Here is a 26,604-nt window from a genome sequence, read left to right on the forward strand (position 1 = left end):
AAGTTGGAATACTATAAATAAATCCTGTTTCCACACTCTAGATGTTTATTGCAATAATTAGCATTATCAAAGTAGAATTTTGGTGCATTTTGCCATATACTAGTTACAGATTTGGATGAGATTACTGAGTAAAACTGTATTTCACATCCAGTACTTAATTGGCTGTGTTTGCCTTTATGGATCTCTCCTATGATGGCATTAAGTGACTTGCCTGACAGGTGGGAGTTTTACTGCTCTTGCTAGATGGAGTTGATTTGGCTGTTTCTTTCCTATGTATCACTGTGTTTATGGTCACTTCACCTTTTCACTTACGACATTAACTAAGATGAAAGAGTCTATAAAATTGCAGAAGGATAATAAAACCCACTGTCCTAGTGGCATGTTAGTTGAACTCAAAGCCCACAATATTCTTTGTTTGCTTTTCTCAACACTGTAGATTTTTTGGTTGGAGGAGGCATCAAGGTCTGTATTTCACCCTCCTGCTCAAGGCAGGGTCAGCACAGCATTTGAATCATGTTGCTCAAGTCTTTTTCTAGTGGGGTCCAGAATACCTCCAAGGAGGGAGATTCCACAGCCTCCCTGAGCAGCTTGATCCAGTGCCTCATTATGTCCCTAGGGACAAAATATTCCCTATAACCAGCTGGAGCCTCCAGAGGACAAGAATTGCCTCCCTTAGCCCAGAGTAATTCTCTGATGCAGCACAGGATGCTGCTGGCTTTTTTGGCTCTGCTGTGGTCAGTGATCTGTTGGGGCATTCTTTGGACACTGGGAAGGAAGAGGTTGCTCTCCAATCTGCATCAAACAAGTCAAGACCTTGGTCCGATCCTTTTCCAGATAAATCAGGCACTGATATTCACTTTTTTCCTTCCTGTTTTCCTTTGTGATTTGTTATTAATAAAAAGGGAGGGTCCCTGACTTCCTTGTCATATCAAGCAGAATTATTGAACATTTGAAATCTTCACAAAAACCTGGAAAACACAGATTTTTCTTTCCTAATTTCCCTCGGCTTCAATCAGAATAATTCTCAAACTTTAGATTGTAATATTCACTATTATAAACACAAAGTCCATTCTACAGAACTTTGTGTATTTGGGGTTAAATTGGTTGATGAGTTTTATACAGTTAGACTCTTAATACTTAGATTGTTACATGTGTATAGTAATTTTCCCTGCAGGTTTGTCATGCATAATGTGTTTGTTTTTTCAGTCATTACATGAGACAGATACTGGAAGCTCTACGTTACTGTCATGATAATAATATAATTCACAGGGACGTGAAGGTAAGGGGGTTTAATTACTTTTTTTTCTTCACCACAATAATGCAAACTACTGAATTTCAATTTCTGTAATTTAGAGGAAGAGAGGTGCTGTAGAAAAGGAATCTATTTGATGGGTGTGTTTTTACTCTTATTTTGTCATGTAAGATTAAAGCCCACCCTAATTCCATCAATACAGAACATTTAGGAGGTCTGTATTCACAAATTACATGTGCATTTGATTATAACTTGCTTTGAAAGTCAGTTTAATATCTAGTTTTTGAATATTCATATGGAATCTGCATTTTTTTTTCTTGTTAGGAAAATGCGTGTATAAATTAATTGCATAAATTAAACTGGAACTGGTAGTTTATTGGCATCAGTTTGAGAGCATAATGACAGTCCTCATTCACAGTAAGATTTCATAGAGATGCACATGCTTAAATGCTACAATATTAGTAATATTATCTACTTCTTGGAGACAGTCCAATAAACATTTATTATTATGAAAATTTCTCTAATACAGATAAGTTTGGGAGGAGAAATACAGTGTTTAAGACCAGCATATGTACATACTGGTTTTGATCTGGTAAATTTTATACTGTTTCTATGGATATTTATGGAAGTAATTTATCCCAAAGTACTGTAATGTAAGTAGTTGGGAGTTTTAACCCAAGTGGGCTTGACTCTCTTCAATTTGAATATGCATATTATTTGTTAATGTCATTGCCTAAAATAGTTATTCCCACTTCTCCAAGAGTTTGGTTTCATCCAAAGTGAGTCAAGCTCTGTAGGAATTAAGGAAAATTCTAACAAGCTCTGATGGTGCAGTTTGAGAAATGGCTCTTGGAGTTTAATGAGTAGAGAAGATTGAGAGAGGGTAAACTGTGCTTCAAACTGCTGCAGGTGACCTGTGAGGGGAGAGTACAGACACTGAACTGGTGATTTTTATAAGGAGTCATTTGGTCTTCTGTACCCAGACATTGCAGACCTTTCCCAAACTCCTACTCCTTTCCTTTTAAAATCAAGACAATTACTATGTAATAGGCTTTCTTTTTTAAGGTTGGTGTTTTAATAGTAGTGTCTTAGAGCAAATTCTAAAAATGGGCTCTTAATTGCTGGTAGAATGTCTTATCTTGTTCTATCTTGAAGAGTCTAGGTACTTGTAATTGTTTGGTTTTGGTACCACATGAATTTCAGAATTAACATCATCTTTATGTTGCTGTGTCTTCATGAAAGCTCCACTTGTTTTTCTTGGACCATATTCTTGAAAAAACCCAAGTTTCAGCTTCAAGGGCCTCTGAAGGAGGCCAGTTTCACTGAGGGCAAAGTGGGAATTTATTTTAGTGCTTATCTGGTCTCTTAGAACCTCAGAATCACAGGGTTTTGGGGTTTTTTAAATACCATCCTTAGAAATGAACCTGTTCAAATTACATGGGTTAGAAAAAAGTGTTTAAGGTATCAGTCTAAAGCAGTGTAAACCAACAGTGTTTTTTGTTTTGGCAAAAGCAGTGCAGAGCTGCAGGGTTTGGGTGTGAAACACGTTAAACTAACTGCAGTATCCAGGCTCTAGATGTCACTGTAGACATTGTTTTGAAAGGAAGCAGACTAAATGACCACTTTCCAAATTACCTGAATAAGTGAAAGTGCTTTAATAAAATCTGTAATCGTGATATAGTCATGCTATTTTCTCCTTTTTAGACTTTCTGAATGTTATTTTGAAATGTAAAATGCATGGTTGTTTGCTGCTGCACAGGAAAATTGGCACCCTATAGCCCATGAAAGGTTTAGGTGTCTTGTAGCTGCTTTTGTGCTCCCTTAGCTCCTGGCTATTTAGGGAGAGTTAGAAAGTTTAGATAAAATAAAGTTTGCTGTAGTCTGGTGCCAGAAACGTCACCTGACTTGTCCAAGTCCAGCCTGGGACAAACTCCCTGTGCCCCACATTCACCTCTGATGACAGAATCAAAACGTTAAAGCTTTCACAAGACGGCCTGCCGTTGTCTAACTGCTCTCACTGCTCTGTGAGACCAGATGGTTCTTGAGTCTGTGTATATCACTTGATGCCCTTCAGCATTGCTTAAAGGCTTCATAATCAGTGACAATTTCACATTTGCTTCACCCTCAGTTAATGTGATCCTGCACTGCTTGGAAGCTGGATCACATTGTAAAGGAAAACAGAAGGTGCAGGAAGGTAGAAAACTCAAAACAGCTGTGCCTCAGAAATGTGAATGTCAAGAACTTTTTCTCTTACCACAACGTTTGTTCCTGTTCTGCCGACCTACTGATACGGGACTCAGCCATTCTTTTTATTCTGTCGTAACCTTGCTGTGTCAGGAATACCCAGAAGGTGGCTATTGAACGTGGCAGCATTGAAAGGGAGTCTTTTCCATTACAGAATGTTATTACAGAGAAGTTTGTGTACAGAGAAATCTTTATGTAAGGGAACAACGAAAGGGAAAGGGGAGTGATGAGGGTCTGAAATGTGATTCCTGTCTTTTCCTGTAGAACTCTTACTGCAATTTGAGTACCATTTGTCACTTGCTTATTTTTGTGATAACTTTAATAGAATGGTTTTTATCAGTAAAACATCAAGAGGTTTTGCAATCTTTTGTGAGCCTCTATTGTTATGTAGAATTCTCCATATTTGCAAAAATCTTGTTATAAAAATACCTTTTAATATAACTGATGTAAGACTGATTTAATCACATCAAGAGCTTTAGTTGCTGGGGTTTTATCCTTAACTTATTCCAAATACTCCAACTTTGTTCTATGATTTCCATGTAGTTTGAGTATCTGTATGTGTTACTGATTAGCAGATTGATTGGTGTGCAGCTGGAATCAGGGTGAGCTTGTCAGCGAAACGCAGACATCCAAAATTTTCATTATGGGTTTATCTTGGTGGGTATGAATGCTTGCTTCCAAGATGTGATCATCTGAATAGATAAACCTGCTAAAGCAAAAATACACAGATTGTGCCTTCTCTGTCACTAAGATTCAGTTCAATATTTCTGTGAGTGGGAGTCAAAACCAGGGAGTTTTTCCAGGGAATAGGACCAAGCCTTATGCACTGCACTGTGTGTCATATACACATCTGAGTTGATCCAGGTGACCTGAGATTGACCTGTGGATAGATTTGCATGGTGATTTGTGCACTATACTGAACTTAACCAGTGGTATGAATTCTGAGAGCACACACTGTTACCACTTCTGTCTTTCGTTGCCTGAGCTGCTTGTAGCGCAACACTTTGGATTTTGCCGGCAGAGTTCAACATTCTCACACTTCTGCTTTTAGGCATATCTAAAAAACATGTAAAAGTAGTATATGTGCATGTTTATGTAACTGTATATTCAACTATATAAAAAATGACCAGAATAGAAACTGTTCTTTAAGACTGTTTTCCCTTTTCAGTCTTTGAATACCCAAAACAAGAAAATCTGTTGCATGTTGCTTTTCTTCTACTGTTTTCACTTTGAAACTTCTTTTTTGCTTTCTGGGGACATTCACTAATAACTGATGCTTTTTCTGTATTTTCTAGAACTTACTAGATTCTTGAGACCCAGTAGCAACTTCCTGGTGAGGATTTTGTTACATATTAAATTGTTAAAAAGTGATTAAGGCTGCAAAACCACTATCAGAGGTGCAGTTGAAGTGTCCGACCTGGCCACATTTTTTTCTGAGGAACACTTCCTCATTCAGTGTAGAAGTTAAGAGCCTCCAAAAAGAAAACTCAGTATTTTTTCTCAGTGTTTCTTCAGGCAATGTTCTTTTCCCCCTTTTTATGTTCACTCCTGTGCCTCTGCTTCCCTATCTCATGGTCTCCATGCTTGTTTTGTCCAGCCCTTTTCCTATTGACTTGTTAGTATGTTCAGAAGCAGATTTGCTGTGGAGTGTGTCTATGCTGCTTGGCCTACCTGGAGCTGAACATTTACAAACCTTCTGGTCACTAAGTTTATGTGTTTTTTATATGTTTATATGTTATTATAGTCATTTGCCCAGACAGTTAAAAAACTCATGTCTTCTGATTGATGAGCTGGCTTCCCATGCAGCACATTTGAATGGCTTAACCAAAAATTTGACAGACACTTGTGGTCTCTAAACTGCTTTGCAAACCAGGTGCTGTGCCTATTTGCCTTAGGATTTTGCGTTCACTGCAATAGAAACGAATTGTTGTATATTTTTTTATTAAACAATTCACATGTCACCTGCTGATTTCTGATTTTGGCACCAGCATGTCAAAGCAATGCAAGTTTACCACGTGAGCTGTGTTTTGCTAGTGTTTTTCTAACTCTCCCTTATCCCTCATGCCTTTATGTTTTGGGGGATTTTTTCTCCATGAGCTCTTCTGTCAAATGCTAGACCAATGCAGGACTCAATTTGTAGTTTCTCAAATTGCCTGTACTGCACAAAAGCTTTCCACTATTTGAAACAAGAAACACTTTGATGCAGTTAAAAAATTTAAAGGACATCATCCTGGACAGATTATATAGGAAAAAAGTCAGCCATATGTCGTCTTTTGGTGCTATGTAGGAATGCTGGAGTGGGATCTTGCTAAGAGTCTATCACAGAGTTATATTTGATTTGTAGTTCCCTAAGTTTTGTTCATTTTCTTGGCATTTTGATGGGGGTACAAGGGGTTGTGACTAGAAAAGTGTAGAAAGAATGACTTCAGCCTATGCTGCCATGAAAAACTGTGTTAAGAGAAACAACCCCAGGCAGGCGTTGCACTGAGATAACTACATTCCCTGTAAAATATATTTCAGGAAGGACAGAAATAGTGGGTTCTGAGTTTGTGTCTGTGCAAATTATAAACACATTTTGGTAGTGAAGAGCTCTGCTCACCCAGACTTGCAGCTGTTGGTCTAAAACCAGTCCTGTCAGCAGCACTTTGCCATCTGGAAGGCTTTACCTGCTCAGTTCTGTCTCGCTGAACTTGGCCTTTGGGTCTGTAGCACAACTGTGGTTCAGCCATCCCAAAGAAAATGTCTGTGCTTTGTTCAACTTTCCTGTAAAGGAAACCTGTATCCAAAACTCTTATTGAGAGAAAGAGAGAACTGAGTCCTCAACTTCAGCCTAGTTTTTGCCTTCTTCCTTGACTTTTTAGGTAGAAGGAACTGTCCATAGGTCAAATGTAAAATGTCTTTTGTATTATGTGGATGAGTGGGTATTACATAGTTCACTGTACAAATTGCTTGGATTCATTTGGATGTACACATTGGATTTATTATGGCTAATGCTGATGTAGCACGCAAGATGATTTGAAAAGAAAGTACAATATGTTACCATTTTATTTAAATATTTGCCATTTCATATCAAAGCCTGCCTATAGGTAGTTAAAAATAATTTATTGGTACTTATAGTCTATGAAAATCTTTCCATATTCCTTCCCATTTCAGTGAAAATATCATCATTATGTTGTTGATGTTCTGGTGTGGATTTTGTAAACAGACCATAAAGATTTTTCTTAAATGTGTTATCTAACAGAAGGGTTATAACTGGATCTAAACTACTTTTAGCAGCAGCAAGACAAGTAAGGAAATTTTTAATTTCCACTAGGTAGTTTAACCTTGGGCAGTCATTATCTTTAGACAGTACATAGAAAATTGGCCTAAAAATATGATATGGAAGAAAGCAGACAGTTAATATCATCTGGATGACAAGGATGTTTCTTTTCACTGTTCTGTAAATTAGATGTTTTTCTCCAATACAGGTGTTTTTTTGTATTTTGCTGAGGTGTCTGGTAAGAGAATAGTATGACCACAAAACTGTTATAAAAGACAGAAAAAAGCACACAGTGGCAAGAGAACCTGCAATCATTGCAGTACTTCCACCAACTTCTACCCTGATGTTGTAGCAGGTCAGGAACTCAGCTGAAACCTTCTCCTGGACGTTGTACGTGATGGCTGTCACTGTTATGCAGAGCACAATCAGCCATATAACGACACACAAATATTTAGCAAACTTTGGCCGCCGGAATTTGTGAAGCAGGTGCCTGTAGAAGTTTCCAGGGAGCGCTTGGGAGTGTTGTGTGCCGCTGTTCTTCTTCAGCGTGGCGTACTGGCTGAGGGCGATGGAGCACAGGATGGTGATGGTCACATACATGCTGACGTGCATCACCAGCGTGCCCAGGTGATGGGCGATCCTGCACGCCGCGGACTCGTAGGGCCAGCGGTGCCCGTCCGCAAAATAGGCAGCCAGGAAGGGCATGGTGCTGCAAACCAGCAGATTTGCAGTCACGAGGTTGGCCAGGTAAATGTACTGTGTCCTTCGTGTGGGTGCTCTCTGTGAAAACGTCCAGGCGGCGAGAATGTTGCCAAAGATTCCAGCGGGAAGTAGGCAGGAGTAGATGATGGGGAGAGCTACAGTGGTAGCTGGTGATGGGTGAAGACATGTTGAATTATTCATTTATGCTAGTATTTCTTGAGTGGTCAGAGCTGAAACAATTAAAAAATTATTCTCTTGTGCATCTAACATTTCTCCTTTAATCTTATCTCAGCTGTTTCTTTGTCTCCCCTACTTTTCAGTGTTCTTAACACTGCTATTATCTTAAGTTTGCAAGAGTTTACAGTTTGGGTGTTCTCTTCCACAGAGATTTCATGAAGAGAAGTTAAACCCCAAAGCTTTTACATGCACAGAATCTAATAAAGTAAATTAGAGAGCTGAAGGTTCGAGCTAGGGTCTGGCAATAACTTCTGTGATCTCGGTTTATTTCTCAGTCTTCTGGAACATCCGTAACCTAATTTGGAAACCACTTACAGACCATTTAAAATTAAATAAGCAAATTAAGTGCAAAGAATTACTTTAATTGCAGAAATGCAAAGAGTATCTGTACCTCAATTTAACTAAAAATTAGTCTGTATGCTGCAAGAATCTCACTATATATATTTATTTTATGCTCATGTCTGTATCTGGTGTTACTATATCAGAGCTCTAATGTCAGATGTACATTTTGCAACTCAGTCTATCTTTTTTTAGCATATACAATGGTTGTTGAAAACTGCAGTATATTAATTTTTTTCCAAGTTCATTTTTCAATCTTTTCTCAATTTCCAAACCAAAAATAAGAAATTAAATCTCTGTGCAATGACTGTGTATAAAAACTGGTGTTTCAGCTTACAAACCTGTAGTGGAGAGTTTTTACTGCTGTATGCATATGTATACATATATGTTTTAGTGGAGTGTATCCTAGTTAGCTTTTTTCCCATATCAAATCATACGGAAAAACTAACAGATTTGAAACTTAGAGACTGATAACTTTTTTTAAACAGCTGTAAGCAAATGAACGTAAATGCTAAAGAGGATTCTGTCTAGCAATGTTAAAAAACCCAGACACCAAGAATAAAACTTGTGCTGTAGGCATTGTTTGACAAACTTGCAAATTAAACTAACTTTTATAGCTCTTGCATTTGAGTGTACACTAAATGTATTAAATTATTTTATTCCAATTAGTTAAATTCACAAAGTCATTGTTGAATTTACTCATTTTAGAAGTCTAACAAAAATTTTTGTGCCATTGACCAAATTTTGTCAGGTGCAACAAAGAAGTAATAAGTTTAAGCTTACCTATACAAGCTGCAGGCACCTTCCTTGGCAGAGAGGAAATATTTCTGTCTGGTGTCCGTTTTATCTCCACTACTGCAGTGAAAATGATGGCACTGGAAGCTGGAGAGTACAGTTAAGAAAAACTTCTCTCTGACATAAATAGGTTTTCAGAGTGTGCACTTTTCCTTTACAAGAACTGACTGACAGAAGTCAGGTAGGCATCTAAAGTTCAGAAAAGATGATGTGTGTACAAAAACAGCTTTGAAATTAGGTCAGGATTGGCTCCATTAGGGAAAAAAAAAAGGTGGAGATAGCATGGAAGAGCAACTGTTAACAGTCATTTAGGTATGCCACAGAAACACCTTTCAATTCTTTATATAGTGCTTTCCTCTTTCAGGGGTGGAGGGGTTCTCTTTAGGACTGCCCACTTTCCTTCAGGCTGCCATGTTATGCATAAAAACTTGTCTTTTCAATGACATTTAACAGTTCTTCAGCTCCAAGAGCTGTCACAAAGCTGTCTATTCCCAAAGCCTGTGTGCAATAATACTGTATCCATGTCTGTCCTCACATGAGTGACCAAATGGGCACATCTCTCACATGGTCAGGTGCTGGATTGTGTGGAAGCAATTTACAGCTGATGGATCGTAGGGTTCAGTCAGGCAAAATGAACTCATTGTCCAAGAAATGCAGTGTTTTACACAGATCATCCAGAAGTGTACACAGGACAATTTCCTTCCTCCACAGCATAGGTATGATCACAGACCAAACTCTGTTTAGCTCTGCAGAAGTTGAGACTTTCAAGTTTCCTCCTTTGTGATACATAACATTGTCAGATGAGGCTTTTCAACAGCTATAAATTAAGTTCCTTTATGAGAACAGAAGTTTGTTAAGGCTCTTGTTTTGCTAGTTATGCTTTATGTTTAAACATGGACTGTGAGAATTCACCTTCTTGGTCTGTTATCATTGTTCAGTCTCATTATTACTAATTTTTTTACTAAAATAATGGACATGTAAGCTGGCTTCCTATTCTGAATTTATAGCTGAACTCATTTACAATTGCCTTTACTTGCTGTGGAGTATTAGTAATTAGGTTGTAAAGCTGTAATTACTCCTCGTGTTCTTTAATTCTTGTTCTTGTTAGATTAATTTCAGTGCAAAAATGAAAGTTGATTTTGTGGTTTAACCCTGGGAGGCAAGTGAGCCCTCACAGCTGCCCACTCCCCCTCAGTGGGATGGGGAGGAGAATCAGAAGGGTAAAAGCAAGAAAACTTACTTAAGATTTTTGCATCTTCCCCCTCTTGTTCTTGTGGCTGCTTTGCTGCAGAACAGACCTCCCCTTTGGTGCTCCCTCCTGCTCTGACACACTGATCAGATCTGCCAGTATCTGGGTGCCAAAGAGAGAGGATGTGGTTTAATCCCAGAAAGTACCTAAATCACCTAAATCCCATACACTTGCTTACTTCCTCTCTGGTGGGCTGGGAGGGAGAATTGGTAGGGTAAAAGTGGAAACTCATGGTTTGTGATAAAGAGTTTAATAAGCATAAAAAAAACAAACAAAAAAAACGAGAGAGAAACAAAAAACCCAAGTGGTAGAAAGCAACCCCTGCTGACCGGTGCCCAGCGAGTTCCTGAGAAATGGCAACACAGCCAAATTTCCTGCTTGGTTTCATTGCTGAGCATGGCACCATGTGCTCTGGGCTATCCCTGGGGTCAGCTGTCCCTGCTGTGTCCCCTCCCATGTCCTTGTGCACCCCCAGCCTCTCACTGGTGGGGTGTTCTGATAGGCAGAGAAGTTCTGCTTGTTGTGCAAGTCCTGCTGAGCAGTGGCTGAAGCATCCCTGTGTTATCAACACTTTTGATCACGAGCCCAAACCACAGCCCATATTGTGAAGGTGTGTGTCTATCCCAGCCAAAACCAGCACAAGACCAGTGCATTTTGGTACACCAGTTGAAATTCAAGGATATGTTATAGATTTGAGTAAAGAGGAAAATGAGGTTTGTGCAATTATATGGGGATGTGTGTTGAGTTAACCTTTAAATACAGAAAGCAAAATAAACAGAATTACCTTTGTGTTAGAGTTCACCTGAAGACTCAGGTAATTAGAAAGCACTGGGAAGAGAAGACACACACAATTTGAGTGACTGCTTCTGTAGTCATTTGACATGTCACAGTGTAACTTTCAGCAGATCTCCCAAGGTGTTTCAGGACTGTTTGCTCTTCAGTAATACTTTTTTGTAAAGCCTGACATTTTACTCTCAAGTTTGGGAATATTGATTGCAGAAAAAAAATGTGTAAGGATTAATTTTTTTTTTTTAAAGAATAGATACCTGCTTTTGTTTCTTGGTCAGTACTAATTGCTTCCTACATGACAGTGCTGTCTAGTTTCAGATCTCCTTCTGAGCCAGTTGATACATCTGGCCTTTAACATCTTGAAGCACTGATTTATACAGTTGTAGAAATCCAAAAGTATTTTCTGATTTTTTTTTTGTGGTTGTTTCTTTGTTCTGACTGCTGCTCCCTTAATGCTGCATTCTCAAGATCATGTAGTGATTCCTGTTCGCCTCTTCTGTGCCATGCCTGCTCTTACAGACTTCCTAATAGATCTGTTACCTTTCAGATTTTCATTTCTGAGCTGGAGAGTTGATTTTTTTAATGCAGTTTGGATTTTTAAGTACTGTTACTTGATCTTCTGAAGAGATCTGAGTCTATTTTGGCAATACTGCTGTGTCCATGAATTACAAACCTTGTAAATGAAAATTCTGATTTTAACACTTTGTTCAAAAGAATTTTAGAATTGACATTTTGTTCAAGCTGCTGTCATTCATGTCTGTCCTCTCCTGAGTTCCCCAGCCCACACCCTCACCCTGACCTGCAGTTCAGTATCATCAACCAACTGCTCACAGACTAAGCATAGACAGAGAAAGAATGATGAGATAACATCTGTATCTTGTGAAATGTATGGTTTATGGTTTATAAACTCTACTAGATGTACCAGAATTGATGTAACTATGTAGAACTATAGTACTGCATAATAGAATTGCACTGTACAAATACAAAACCAAGAGAAGCATTAATATAATAGGATGACAAAATTATAGATAGAAGATCATGAAATGCAATTACTGTGAGAATCCAAAATTATTGTACAAACATCTCTGTTGCATGCTGAAATGTTTAACAAAAAATGCAGTTACCATTGTATCTTTATGAAATTGCACGTTTGTGGGAATATTTCTTTTGAAGATTAAGAAACCCCATAATTTTTAATTAAAAATGGAAACAAAATAGACTGACTAGTCATTGCAATTTGTTAGATGTGTTTATATCCAGTTTCATCAAGTCTGAGCAATGTAAAATCACATCAAAATTAAAACTAGTTTCTATCTAGCAGAGGTGATGTCTTATGTTTACTTTGCTCAATCAGAGTATTATGAGTATCTTCTGTAAAATCAGAATAGTCTATGGAATTAGTAAAAAATCCACACAGATGGATTTGGCATTAAAAATCACATGATCCATTAGAGAAGTTACTAGTAGTCATATTAAAACTAACTTCTTTATACCTGCTTACTTGAGCAGTATTGTTTGTATGTGTCAAGATAACAAATCCTTATTTTACAGAGCTTGATATCTGGTCTCTCTTTCTTTGACCTTTCTGGTCTGTTATGCCAGACATTTAAGTTGTTCATGGTTGTGCTGCTTTAGTCATCTTCGTGCCAGACATCCCCCACCTTCAGCTCTCTGGTTTTTAAGAAATGTTACAGTTTGAAATTAGTTTGTGCCTAAACGCATAAAGCTGTTTAGCTTGAATCTGAGAGTATAGCTGTAGCAATGAAATATTGCTGTTACATTGCTGTTCACATGGCACCAGCAATTACCAAGACTATTTTAATCACATGGAAAGAGGAGGCTGATGCCAGGGAGGAAGCGTGCAGCTGGAATGTGTGGCTTTGGAAATCTAGGAGTAGACCACTGGCTGAGCCTGGCTGTTCTTTTTGCTCAGTTCTGTGAGTTTATGTTCCTTGCTGAACTATTTTGTGTAGCTACAGTCATCAAATTTGTTATATTGAAGGAAATCATAGGAAATACCCACATGTCATCTTTCCTTCAATCATTCCTAATTTTCTGAAAGCATTGCTTGCTTTTCCTCAGGTGTTTGACCTTGACACTCACTAAAATGTTGGAAATATAATAAGGTACTTAGGAGGATTGAATATTTTAGTTTTGCTGTTTAATAAAACTCAGTGTGCCTTCTGTACGTATAACTGAATTAATAGCTGTTGTATTCTTCACCTCATTTTTAAGCCACATATATTGCTAAATTCTCAAATATTTTCTTTAAAAATGCATTTATAAATGTAGTTAAAATACTGATCTCTTTGAAACCTATTAAAACAGAGAAAACCATAAAAGACATGAAATCTGTAAGGGTATCTAGATCTTTCAAATAGGACAGAATTTACTTTTGGCAAAATTAATCTATTATTTACATACACAAGTTACTAATATTAATGCATATATACAAGTTTACTTTTACAGGTTCAAATCCCTTCGTGGAAATCTCCCTAAAGAGTTAGTGTTCTAGTTTAGTCCAACACAAGATGTCTGAGAACTTCCTAATTTGTTTTCTTGGATAAACAAGAGCAAAATGCTTCTGAAAAGTAACTTCTCATTTTCACAAACAGAAGTAGGACTTCCCATTTTTCTTAATAGGAGGAAAGAGACAGCATTAGTAGCTGTAGAGTAGAGGATTTTGTGATCTGAAATTGGTGTCCTGGAGCGACAGAGATTCATTTAAACATTCAAATCATAGACTTCTTCCTTGAGTAACTGGAGTGGGGAGTGGTGGTCGATAATCGCTCTTGTGTGTATTGGCCAAGTTTTATGTCTGAAGTGCTCTCCAGGTTTAGGCTCGACTCTCCATGAAGTTTTCTGCAAATCAGTTGGAATACAGTCTTACGGACACTTCTGGACATTAGGAAATACATAACTGGGTCTAGGCAGCTGTTGAATGATGAAAATATGAGCATCACCTCGTTGCACGTGTGAATGATCTCCTTCCAATAGCAGGATGGGGTTTGTAACTGTGAGGTGATGTAGACAAACCGGAACATGTGGTAAGGCACAAAACAGACGGTGAAAATGATGAGAACAATGAAGGAATTTCTTGCTGTCTTGGTGTATTTTCCTGCATTGGGGAAATTTGCCCTTCTCCTTGAAATTTTCAGAAGGTTCTTGGCAATTTTAATGTACGAAAGTATCAAAAGGAAGAAAACTATCCAAAAAATCAGAACAGTGATGTAATTTAAAATTGCTTCTGTCTTTGCATTCTTTTTGCTTCGGTAATGAAAGCACAGGGTAGAGTTGCTGTCCTGAGTCTTGAAGAAAGATGGTGCAACTACTACTATAAATCCTGTCAGTGCAATCGCCCACACCGTGCAGCAGATCTGCACGCTCCGGGTAGTGGTTAACATCTTTGGACGCTTCACAGACTTAGTTATTTTTATATAACGATCAAGACTAATTAGTCCCAACAGTACTATGCTAATATACATGTTCATGTAAAACAGAGTTCCCACCACCTTGCATAAAATCTGCCCAAACATCCAGCTGTTGTTGGTGGCATGATAGAGTATCCGGAAGGGAAGACAGAAGATCAGCAGAAGATCTGCAACAGCTACGTTTAGCAAGTAAACTTGGATAGAATTCCTTTTCTGATGAATGCACAGGAAAGCAAATAGGGCTATCATATTTCCAACCAATCCAACGATGAAAATAATAGAATAAAAAACTATCAAAGCAAGTGACAGTGAGTTGTCATCTAAGGGACAGCTGGCATCATTGTGAATTTCTGAGGCATTTATGGTCAGGTTGGTTTGGTTACTCCAGAATTCTTCCTTGTGTGGAGTAATGGTCAGTAAATCAGCTGAAGTTGTGGCCATCATTTGCAAAAGGATTTTTAGCTGTTCTGCAGAGAAACAAAGAGAAATTTAAAGAATTAAGTCTCCCTTCATGTGTCTGTTTGCTTTATTGCCTACAGTCTAATGTGATATAAATATAAAAGGAAGTAGCTAAAAGGAGTAAATGGACCAAAGTATTGGTGTAGCTGAATAGAAGGAGTTGCAGCCAGATATCATGATATAATGGAAGTCTAGGTAATCTGCAGCCAAGAAAGAACAGGTAGTATAGAGTACTCACATGGGTAACTGTTTCTGTAATTCCAGCTTTATTACTGTCTTGTGTTGTTTTGCAAGTAAACTATTATATTTTCCTGCAAATTTAAGAAATTTATTTATCTATAAGAACAAGTAAGTTTTTAAAGTTCACTTGTTAGTATTTCTAGCACGGAAGAATTTTTAACTAAGGTGCAGGGACAGGTAAGCATAGCTAAGTATTTCAGTGTTGATACAAAGTACATAAAATATATTAAAACAAGTCGAAACTTGCCTGTGTTAATTTTTAAGTACCCAAGATCTCCCACATGCAACTCGCTGGTTTTCAAAAAGTATTTGTCAATTAATACTTATTTGGCTACGTAATGTGTTACAAGTAACCTTGTGAGACAGTATTATTACAGTAGCTTGTCTTTAGTAATCTTCATATAAATTAGTGTATCTTCATATAAATTTAAGTGGTTTTTCCCTTTTTTTGTTCACAAATCAGTATTGCACAAATAAACAACTAATAGCTGGAAATCACATTAATGCAGTAACAGGTTCTTTCCAAACCTTCCTTTGCTTTCATAGGATTGTTTTTAATTTCATCTTTCTCCTGACCAGGAAGTTACAATGTGAAAGATAAAAGTCAGCTTTGACCAAGAAAGGAAAACCAGAAAAGTGTGTGGTTTGGAGAGTAGTCACACTGACCTGTTTAGAGAGATGGTTATCATTGACAAGTAATGGTAAAACTTTAGTCTTCAACTTGTTTGTCGTAGCAACAAGAAATGCCATAAAAAGGTTTATTTAGAATATTTTTTTTAGCAGAGGAAAGAGGTTTCTTCCCGTAATCTCACAAAATTTTCAGAAGTGGTTTTGGCACTCTGAACTTAGTTTTTGGCACTCTGAACTTAGCAACTGTTAGAGAAAAAAAAAACAACAAAAAAGCCATTGCTCTATATGTAACCTTAAAACAGCTTTTTATGCTAGGTCTGTGCCTGGGCCATGCAATTTGCATGCTAGGTCTTAAAAAATGCAAAGTTACATTTAATTCTGTGATGCGGCTACAGCAGCAAAAATGGCAACACTTCAGGGAAAATTCTTAAGAAGACCTGATGTATATACAAAATCTGAACTCTTGAAAGGACAATCTAAAATATTTTAACATCCTATGTTGTCTGACTTTACAATTGCATTAAACTTGTAGGGTGTGTTAGCAGTTTCAAAAACAGCTGTTATCATATTTACCACAAGATATCTTCAGGGCAAGAAGTAGTTTCAAAAGGTTGATTTTCAACTGCAATGCTTTCAAATACATCTTGAAACCCATCTACTGCTATGACTTCATGTTTAAGTTGCTTTCCTATAAAAATGTTGGGTGTAGTGACTTGTATCAGCAGTGACAAGTTCAGATCGATGGGAGAGAAACTTGGGTTACGCTGCAGATGCATTGGAAACAAAACTTAGCGCTGTCGTAAGTTGTGTCACCTCTAAGCAAGTAGATATTATGCTTAAAGCTAGGTATACTTTAAAAGGGGTTTGAAGGTCAGCAATACCTCTACAGTTAGTAGAGATTTATTTTACTACAGCTTAAGTATAAAAGAAGCCACTTACCATTTATGTGTTAAGACGTTCTGCTGAGTCTCAAAACCGCTGGTGAAGACAGGGAGGAGAAACGTGCAGGTCCTCTTATTAGAAAGCTACAGCAGCAGCTTCTCTGTGAAAGTGGTGAGTTTCAGCTGACTCCGTACAATTGGCAACAAGGGGAAGTTTTAACTAGTGTTGCAACTGGTTTGGTTTGTTTTTTTAAAGGCATTTTTAACTGGCAATACCCAGTTTATTTGGGCTTTGCTGGGAAAGGTTCTGTAATAAATTTTTCTCAGTTTTGCTCTGGAGATTTGAATTTTTTTCTCAGAGACTTTGTTTCTGGTGAGCAGTGCCAGTGGCATTTTGGGTGATAATGGTGTTGGTACAGTCTGTAATCTCTTTAATACTTGGTGGAAATAGTGTCACTTTTTCAAGTGTAGGGTAAAGATAAATCAACACCACAGTGGAATGGTACATTTTGGTACTGTTTATATAGTTCTCCCATCTACCTTTCTCCTTGCCTGGGATTAGAAATGTTGTTCTTTCTCACTCAAAATGACAGCAATGAGAGGATGTGAAAGCACCCAAAGCGTGCAGCTTAACCATTTCACTAAGGCAGAAGTGAAATACAATATGCAGCAATAATACCACCTGGTAATACTCTCTCAAGTAGGGCATAAGGAATTGAAAATTACATTTATAAATTAGAAATTTTACAGTAGATTCTAGAAGACCTGCTATGACAAGGCCTAAATTTAATGAAGACCTGAAGAGCATTGTCTTGAAGATCTTTGTTCTCATATAATTGGAACTTTTACAAAAAGATGTGCGTGGTTAGAGATGATGGTTTTACAGGTGGTCAGACTGAAATTCTGGTAGCTCCTGTGCACTCTTCTGAGTTCTTAGTTTTGCAATTTAAGCAGTGATGTATTCTCAGGAAGTAGTATACAAATTTGAGGTTCTTCATTTAAAATAATATGGTCTTGAAAAGAGAGGCTTTGAGTAAATACAGGAAGTTCTAAATTAAATGCAATTGTTTAGGTATGTGTATTTAATACTAAATTGTGTTTCAATAGGTTTTGTCTGTATGTTGCTTCCTCCTACAGCAGTCAATCGTTGTATATTATTTCATTTTTATAAGTTACATCTCACTCTTATTTGTAAAAAATCAAAGGTATAGATAGCAATGGCTGGAATCCAGTTTAGAAACCTAAACAATATCCCTCACTAGAATATCTGTGGGGTGTTCCTGTTCTTTCCTGCAGTTGAGAAGTGATGAGTGAATTCTGTGATTAAGGCTCAAAATAGTGTTCTATGTCCTCTCTGGGAAGGATAAGAACCCACAAAATGTATCCTAGGCAGGATATTTCAGCTGGGGAATTGAAAGAGTGTAAGGGTTAATAGGATGAAAGACAAAAAGGAAAAGTAATATCAGGTAAGAAATTATAGACATGAGTTTTTATCTCCATTTTATCATGATTTCACTTTGTGTTCCGTGCTAGTTCTGGTAAGTTCTGAAAGGATTTTGCTATGCCTGAGGCAATAAAAGGGAAGCCAATGTAGAGAGAGGAGTCTATGCCAGAAAAAAAAAAAACAAAACCCTGAAATTAAGACATTATTTTTAGAAAAGTAAAATCTAACTTCTGTTCACACTTTTATGAAAATAACTTCTAAATTACAAATTGTATTTCTCAAACAGTATAGTAACTTGTCTGGATTTTTGTCTTTTCAGCCACACTGTGTACTGCTTGCCTCAAAAGAAAATTCAGCCCCAGTAAAGCTTGGTGGCTTTGGGGTAGCAATTCAGTTAGGAGAGTCTGGGCTAGTTGCTGGAGGTAAGACATTTTCCTTCCACGTTATTTAGTATTGTGCATGTTGTACTGCAGAGTTCTGTTCTTCTGATACAGCCTGGCCTGCAAAACAAGAGCTCAAAAATAGTCTTTCACTGAAGACTTTCTTAACATGGTAAATGCTAAATTGGTAGTGGAATGTAACATTGTGTATTCACTACATTGAGTATTAAATCCCTGTAAATGTTACTCAATAGGAGCTCATGCTGGTTTGGTCAAAATAAAACTGAAAAAACCCAAAGAATTTTCCACTTTAATGCAAGCTTTGGCTTAATTCTTTCATGCTTGGTAAAGCAAAGAAAATAAAAATGCTGTCATTGAAGCACTTGAGTAAGGACTCAAGCATCGTCAGTGCTCCCCTGTTGGAGAGGCGATTCCTGTCAGAATGCTGTGCTGTTTAATAGCAAAATCTTACTAGTTTTCACATGTGATTCTTTTCTGTGTTTTAATATTTCATTGTAATTATTGCATAAGACATCAATATCTTGATATGTATGTATATTTTTTGACTGTGTTTTGTTTTCTGTGGATTTTATTTCCTCTAGCTGCCTTCCATATTGTTCCAGACAATAGGGTTATGCTTTAATCAGCCTGCACAGATGAAGACCCAATCAATTTTCTGATGCTTTCATTGCCAGAGTAGGAGACCACAACAAAACATTTTGTTAGTTTTAATACTTTTTATTCAAAATTAGTAACTTCCTTCAGTACCATGCTTCTTCAAAAACTCAGATTTCCTAATCTAATCACTTAAAGTTCTGTGTCAATTTGACTTTTCTATGTTTTTCAAAATAAAAAGCAAATCCAGTATAAACATACCAACAGCTTCCAATGCCTTCTGGATATCACTGATACCCTGGAAATATCCAAGTATCTTATTACCTAGAGATATCTTTTCAAAGAAAATACCCATTCAGTTAAGCTTTAATAAAAAGGTCACTCCTTCCTTTACTTGTCTTGTATTACTCAAATTATCTGCACCTCAGCCACTGCTTTTTTTAGTGGTAGTTTCTACACTTTTATTTATAATTCTCTTAGTTTTTTATGTTCTAGCTGAGCAACTTTACCCATTTCTTCTGTTTCAGCTACTCTTCTGCAGGTAGTCAGATGCAGTGTACTTTCAGACTACCAATTGTCTAACAATTCAAGTTTAACTTTGAAAAAAAAAAAAAAATTACAGCATTTTCCCCCAAAGTTTTCCGTGGCCTTCCTTTCCTGTCCCTGTTCCCAGTGCTGCTTTCCTGTCACTGTTCCTGTGCTCAACCTCCAAGCAGTGATCAGTGCTGGGGCTTCTGTTTGCAGCTCTTACAGAAGCTTCTCAAACCTTATCATTGTAATATTTCTCTCTATCAGTATCTTCTGCTTCTTCCACCTCAACTTCTGCCATATTGGTCTGCCTTCATACACTCTTTTTTTCCCATTTTCTCAACTGACATTTCCAATTTGCAGCCTTTTCATTAGCAATTGTTGCTTTCAGCTTCAAATTCCACTTGCTTTCAGGTATACCCAGAGTAATTCCACTTCATTTATATTCTGTGGAGAGTCTCGATTCTCCTGCTTCTTTCAGGTTTTCTCCGTAACAGACTCCTCTTTTTCTTCTCATCTTCCATTCCAGTCTTTATACCACAAACTGCATCTGTTATCTGGCAATTCTTTTCCCTGCCAGAATCCTTCCTGAAGACAAATTACTAGACAGTTCCCTACACAGAACTGGCAAGATCTTACTCAGTTTTACAATATCATCCATGTATGTTATATGAAAGCTGTCAATACTGGCTGTTTGAACTGGACTATAAATTTCTTATAAATCAATGTTTATCTACACATTTGTTTAAGGACTTTACCCATATGCCCTATGGATGAGTTTTGTCATAAGAGTAACAATATTTTCCAGGCACTTCTTATTTCTCAATTGTGTCCTAAATGAAGTAGAAACTCTCCAAATAGAGAAGTTTCAGCAGTATCGTAACCAACCTGTTCACTTTCAGATTGCTTTTCAAATTTTTAGTGAAAAACATTGATTCCTCTTGACATAGTCAGTTATTTCCCTTTTAGGATGGCAATGCCTGTATTTGGTGGTTAATACATCAAAAAAGAAATTATCTATGAAATAAAAGCTATCATGGTATTAAGATAATTTTACTGACCTAAAAATCCCCTGTGCTTTGTTTGGGTTGTTTTTCCTACTTTTGTACCTTGACACACTTGGCAATCCCAGATTCTGTGTAGCCCCAGGAGAACAATCTAAAGGGAATTTTCTCCTTTAATGTGTTCGAAGCCAGCCTTCAAGCTTACAGCTTTTGCTTTGTTTGGGACTGCAACATTTTTTTCAGTTGATAAAGACATCTTTATCAGAGCGTGCATAAATTGCTGGGGAAGGATTTTTGTAGTGAAGTTAAATTAAACCCCAGGTGTTAAAATATTTTGATGTAAGTCTGAAGACAGACTTGTGAGGTTTAGAAGGGTTGTTACTACAGGGTTCTTTCAAGCAGGTAGATGGCTGTTTAACAGAAGCATAAGAGAGCTCATGACAACAAGCTATGACATCATACTAGATGTCATTGATGAAAATGTGTATGGAAGAGATTTTAGGAGTGACTGTATTGTATCAGCTAACAACTCAGTTGGGATTATTTTTAAGAAAGTTTAATTATTAATCATTATTTATTTTATTTAAGTAAAATAAAATACCAAATAAGAGAACATAGCCATACCTCGTTTCTTCCTAAGGCCAGAAGGGAAAATGTGAGGAAATACTTTTTGTTCCACTCCATTGGCCCATAAGCTGCAATAAGTGGATAAGAATCATGTGTTGTCATCTGAGTTACAGGGAATAGATTTCATGAGCTACCAATCTCTGCAGGTCTCTTCTTGCTTCAGTTCTTATGATCAGAAGTGGAAAATTGTGCTCAAAGGGCTTCACTTGAAGCATTGAAATAGGTACCTTTTAAAGGAACTCTGGCAATGTACACAGGAGTTAGAGATCATTGTAATTTATAAGTGAATTCCTTTATGGAACAGCACATAGACCCTAAACAGTCTGTGTTGCATTGTTATGATGCACCTGGAGTAGTGGAACCTCTGGGAAGTCAGTGATTTAAGAGACTAATCTCACATTATGATCTCTGTCTCCTTCCTTGGAGAGCTTTTCTTGCAGAACATAGTGTGAATTGTCACAATATTTTCTTAAATGTGACATGAGATTTATTTGATATCAAATATCTTAGATGCTAAATCTTGGGATTTTTAGCTAGTATATGGTGTAAAAGTCTGAGGAACAAAAACCATTGAGTTCACAACTGGCATTTCCTTCACTTAATCTACTTAATTTCTCCTAGTTTCAACTAGTGCAAAAAAAGATAATGGTATAGACCTAAGTGGGATGAGGTTCTTTATCTGTGGATAGTTAAGTGCCTTTCATGTTTTACCATCAGCAGTAAAATGTCACAGATTGTCATAATGCTAATCCAGTCCAGTATTAATTCTCATACATTATATTAGTTAGATACCCTAGGCTCCCTCAAAGTCCAGTAGTATCCTAATGTAAATTATCATCTTATGGGAAAACATCTTATGTGTTCTTAGTAGAAGTACAGCACATAAATAGCAAGTGCTCTTGGTTCCTTGTGAGCTGTTTTTTTAGACCTACTACAAAAACAGCAAAGGAAGGCATTGCCATAAATTTCCCTCTAAATAAGACCATGGAATGGGGGGGGAAGGGGGCAGAGTCTTTTAACTTCCTTATTTTTTGTTTTGTTCTCATCAGTGTAAAAATGATCATAGAATGGTTTGGGTTGAAAGAGACCTTTAAAGGTCATCCAGTCCAACCCCCTGCCATGAGCAGGGACACCTTCCACTAGATGAGGTTGCTCAGAGCAACCTGACCTTGAATGTTTCCAGGGATGGAGCATCTGCCGCCTCTCTGGGCCACCTGTTTAGTGCTTCACCAAACTGGATCTTCTTGGTGGTTTTATAAACCTCAGGTTAGAAAACGCTTTCTCTTTTTTTTAATGTTGGAGGGTTTTTATGCTGCATAGACTTTTTTTGCTTTTCATCATTAGTGTTGGAATGGTATTTCAAAGATTTCATTTGTTTTCCAAGAAGTAAAATTTTGTAAGCTGAGGTCGTACACTAGTATTCTTCTTTCTCTTAAAGGGTAGTACCTCTTAAGGCATCAGTGTTTTCACTTTTTTTTCCTGAAAAATAAAAGAATGTGAGTCCCTTCACAGCTTTGCCTTTAAGAGACTTTGTTTTATTTAAAAGATACAACTGTGGTTTACTGTCTCACAGAAATTCCACTTCACATCTGGGCTGATTTGAGAGTGCTTACAGGAGGCTAATGTGTTGAGAAATCATTTAGGTTTACTTCCTCCTTCATACTTTTATGGCAGAAAAGGCCACTGAATTAATTATAATTTGTCTCATTAACATGTGAGCTTTGCTTTGTTTGTTTTCTGGACACTCATATCCAGTTGTCCAGTTGTCTGCTGATGCATCTTTTAAACACATTTTCTTCAGACAATCTTCTGTGCTGAAGCTGAATTGCCCTTCCCCGCCCCCCCTTTTTTTCCTTTTTTTTAAATCTACTCATCTTCTCTGTACACCTACTTTAAACATCTCTATTGTCTGGAGTAATGTGGAAAGGAATTAAGAATAGTAAAGCACTGGCCTATCTGATCTGTTGTGTGTGATTCTTTGATTCCTTCCACATTATTCTGGACATCCCACTCTTTTAGAAACACCTTAATTTGTGAGCATATTTCTTATTACACTATTGTGAGAGGTCAGATGGTGATGTTTATTAGTACCTCACATTTTTTTTCCTAAAAATTATTTGTTCCAGTTGTTTCCTTATACATCGTTCAGATACTACTGCTGTTGAAAGACTCTCCTTCTGATATCTTGGTCATCAATCCCCTGCCTTAGGGATGACAAAATCTGATTGGGTCTCTGTATATACTCTTCTTCTTGTGGAAAGCATAGCCCTATTGTCTGGAATAGTATGGAAAGAGTCATAGAAACTAAATTATCAAAGGTAAGTCAAAATTTATCTCTAGTGCTTGTAAATAATGTCAGATTGACAGCACCTGAAGACAGAAGTTCTCTGTTTACCCACAGGAAAAATCAGCAAAATTAGCAACTTTATACATTTGCAGGCAGCCAGCATGCCTCAAAACTGGCTGATAAGAAAATTTACCTCTATAAGGTATCCTTACCAAAGTAACCTGGGTGTACCTGTCCAGGCACTGAGTGCTTCCTAACTCAGCAAATGCTTTGGTGTAGATATTTATCTACAGTGAAATGGATGGAGACAGGTGTCACACTGACTACATGCCACTGTTGAGTCTTTGTATAGTGATGATTTTCAGTTAGTGCCACTCTAGAACAGAGAAGAGGAACCTAAAAGCACACAGACAGAAAATGGATTCCTATCTTCTATAGGATTTCCTCTCATATACAGATACAACTAAAAATGCTCTGTGTGTGCATGCATGCAATCTATGTTTAATTAAAATGTTATTTTTTCATGCACAGTCATTTGAATACATCCATGAGTGTGCTTATATCCTGAAGAATAAAAGGCCTGTGGAAGGCAGAAGTTACCTGTTACAAAAAAAAGTGCCTTTCCTTACTGTTCTTTCTCACACTGCCTCCAAAAAGATGCACTTTCTCCCAAAACACCAAAGAAAATTCAAAACCTTCTAAAATATTTTAAAACTGAACTGTTGAGAAGAATTTACACTGGACATGTTTTGAAGGCAGATTTTCTACTAAATATTTTTCAGCAGAAGTGATATTTGATCTAAAGGGCAATGAATATCCATGATTTTAGACAACTTTGCTATCTACAGATTGTATTTATGCCATTCCTGATAGTCCTTACAGTTTTTGTAGCTGCAACATAGGAAATCTCCCTATCTGTGTAAGTTCATGTGTGCACTTTGTTCATTTTGCTGAGTTGAGTGCAGTTCAAAGGTGCAGCTTAATAGTCCTTGCTCAGGTCAGTTTTTAGAATAACTTCAAAATCATCATTTGCTCCTTTGATGAACCCAGTGGAGTGGTCACAAGGATGACAGCTGACCCAGAAATTGCCTTAGCCTTTGTAAGATTCCAATACATATATACACATATAAATGCATTTTTTAATCCCATTTGACGGACAGTTCAGTCTCAACCAATTAAGTTTCTGCTTCTTCCAGGCTTGTTTTTTCATGGACATAAAATTGTGATTTCCACCACCATAAGTATCCACCTCATCCCTCTCACCTGAAGTATCAGGTTCTTGTAATCAGCATTAATGAGGTTACAAAACCAAATCAGTCTGTGTTTCCCCTACTTACAATCTAGCAGTGGTAAATGGCAGGATTCCATTAACTTAGCCTAGTCTTCTTTATAATTTCTTTTGTATTTATGGAGTTGTCATTTTAAATTTAGAAGTGAGTATTAAGACTTAATAGCACTGATTTTTCAGTTTGCTTTTAAGTAACTTCCATTTCTCATCTGGTTTATGGCAGCAGCCTGGTGGGGACCTAAACAGCCATGTAATGTGTTTCCTTTTACTAAACCACTCTATTCCTTCTGTTCCACATCAAGCAGTTCATCAAAGTGGATTTTTATGGTGTCCTGGGTTTGGACCCAGCCAACAAATATCTTCTACCTGTCACAGAAGAGCCACCTTCTGACTTCAGGGGAGCAAAAAGATGTGTGATAATTAGAGAGGGACTGGCTTCCAACCATAACTTGTCTGTTTGTAAGAGCACTTGAGCACTAAGTGAACATGCAGCCTCACATTCTGAGCTGATGAAGCAAACTAGGAGCCTTGAAGTATTAAATAGATTTGGGTAGTGGGAAACAAAAGACAAAAATTAAACTGCCTCCTCTCCTCACCTTTCCAGGTTCAACTTCACTCTCTCACTGCTGGCTCACCCCCCAACCCTGAGTGGTGCAAGGGGGGTGGGAAATGGCAGTTCCCAAACTCCTTATTTGCTAGGCAGTGTTTTTCCCTTTCTTACACTTTCTCTGCAGCACCACTGTCCTGACTGCTGGGCTGAGCTGTGCCCTGCAGTGATGCCATTGGAACTGTGTCTGGCATGGGGCAGCTCCAGCCCCTCCTCACAGAGACCACCCCTGCAGCCCCCAGTGCCAGCACCTTGAAACATGAATTCCTACACTGCATCATGCTCTTGGATTGCTTTTATAGCGTATGTTGCTGCTAAATAGGCTATTTTACACCAGGAGAAAATGTACTTGTTTGCAAGGACACAAGATGTTCTGTACGTTACCCTTCAGTGTACTGAAATGCCCAGCAAACTTAAGTGCATGGACAAAAAAAAGCCCAAAGCCAAAACCCAAACCTCACAACACAGTCATTTTTGTACCGTGTTCTTCTCTGCAATTTCTTACTTAAACCACAAAGAAGTTCGTGACCTGAGAGGGGTGGTACATAGTTGTTGAAAATACGCATTAAATCAGCTTAGATATCATTTGATATGTAAGGTTCATGGTTTCATTAGCTGCTTTATCCAGAAAACCATACATCTCCCTGGAGTTTAATGCCTCTTTTAAATAGCTTGCTTTTCCCATATATTGTCTTCTACTGATTTCTCCTGTTTGTCTTTGGAGTAATCCCTTTTCTCCAGACTTGCCAGATTTTATAACAGCAATTATAAAGCCTGGTGGTTAGGCAGAATTTTCAGAGAGTATATGATTTTCCATTTGTACTGATTAAAAAGATTTAAATGAGCTTTAGTACCACAAAAGATTTTCTTTCAACGTGTAAGAAAGGTTACACCTGCTCCAAAACTGCAAATGGGTTCTTTTGCACCCCAGTCTCAGGAAGTTCCCACTGAGACAAACACGGCTTGGCTAAGCCAGGCTGCTCTGTGGTCTCTGATGATCTCCTGAGTTAAAGGTTTCCAGTTTGTGGTAGGCACACCACGAACATCACGTGAGCAGTCTAAGGGATAGAAAAATGCTCTTTGAACAGTCAGATGTTGCTGCTTATGCACAGGCATAGCCTGATACAGAGCTGGAAATGTTGATGCTTTTGCTGTCACAAATGATGGCATCCAAAAGGGGAAAAAAGGGACGAAACCCTTACAGTTAAAAATCTTTAGGCCCATAAAAAAAGGCAAAAAATTGATCTCCCAGCAACTTATGCATACTGGATGTATATATAATTTCCATTTTCCTTCTCTTCCCTGCCACCAGCCATC

At 37.6% G+C, this 26,604-nt stretch overlaps 3 protein-coding genes across 20 annotated transcripts in view; 1 reads left to right on the top strand and 2 right to left on the bottom strand.

Annotated features, from left to right (window-relative positions):
- The window catches only part of CASK (calcium/calmodulin dependent serine protein kinase), a 188,004-nt gene that overhangs the window by 88,123 nt on the left and 73,277 nt on the right, over positions 1–26,604 (top strand). For 15 of the 16 annotated variants that reach the window (XM_042034653.1, XM_042034663.1, XM_042034689.1 and 12 more), the window contains exons 5-6: positions 1,207–1,279; positions 18,271–18,373. In XM_042034653.1, the coding sequence (XP_041890587.1) occupies positions 1,207–1,279; positions 18,271–18,373 (176 nt within the window). Of the gene's footprint in view, positions 1–1,206; positions 1,280–18,270; positions 18,374–23,344; positions 23,424–26,604 lie in introns of those variants that run through there. The other variant, XM_042034784.1, reaches the window with a different exon arrangement.
- GPR82 (G protein-coupled receptor 82) lies at positions 6,519–11,652 on the bottom strand. Its single transcript, XM_042034830.1, has 2 exons — positions 8,817–11,652; positions 6,519–7,687 (listed from the first exon to the last, which is right to left on the bottom strand). Exon 2 carries the CDS (start codon positions 7,656–7,658, stop codon positions 6,615–6,617), a length of 1,044 nt encoding a protein of 347 aa, XP_041890764.1. The 5' UTR covers positions 7,659–7,687; positions 8,817–11,652; the 3' UTR covers positions 6,519–6,614.
- On the bottom strand, positions 11,742–16,723 carry GPR34 (G protein-coupled receptor 34). Of its 3 annotated transcripts, XM_042034808.1 has the most exons (3): positions 16,566–16,723; positions 14,995–15,067; positions 11,742–14,764 (listed from the first exon to the last, which is right to left on the bottom strand). In XM_042034808.1, the coding sequence occupies exon 3, from the start codon at positions 14,739–14,741 to the stop codon at positions 13,599–13,601; it is 1,143 nt and encodes a 380-aa protein (XP_041890742.1). In that variant the 5' UTR covers positions 14,742–14,764; positions 14,995–15,067; positions 16,566–16,723; the 3' UTR covers positions 11,742–13,598. The 3 variants fall into 3 exon arrangements, with proteins under 3 accessions (XP_041890742.1, XP_041890733.1, XP_041890751.1); XM_042034799.1 differs by lacking the exon at positions 14,995–15,067 and having other exon boundaries at positions 16,566–16,711; XM_042034817.1 differs by lacking the exons at positions 14,995–15,067; positions 16,566–16,723 and adding an exon at positions 15,663–16,487.

This window comes from Corvus kubaryi, unplaced genomic scaffold (assembly GCF_017639235.1).
Source record: "Corvus kubaryi isolate FWS band 111438036 unplaced genomic scaffold, C.kubaryi_AGA036_p1.0 133, whole genome shotgun sequence".
Taxonomy (NCBI): domain Eukaryota; kingdom Metazoa; phylum Chordata; class Aves; order Passeriformes; family Corvidae; genus Corvus; species Corvus kubaryi.

Excerpts from the sequence above, each read along its gene's own strand:
- GPR82 (XM_042034830.1), bottom strand. The coding sequence starts at position 7,658 with ATGAATAATTCAACATGTCTTCACCCATCACCAGCTACCACTGTAGCT.
- GPR34 (XM_042034808.1), bottom strand. The coding sequence starts at position 14,741 with ATGATGGCCACAACTTCAGCTGATTTACTGACCATTACTCCACACAAG.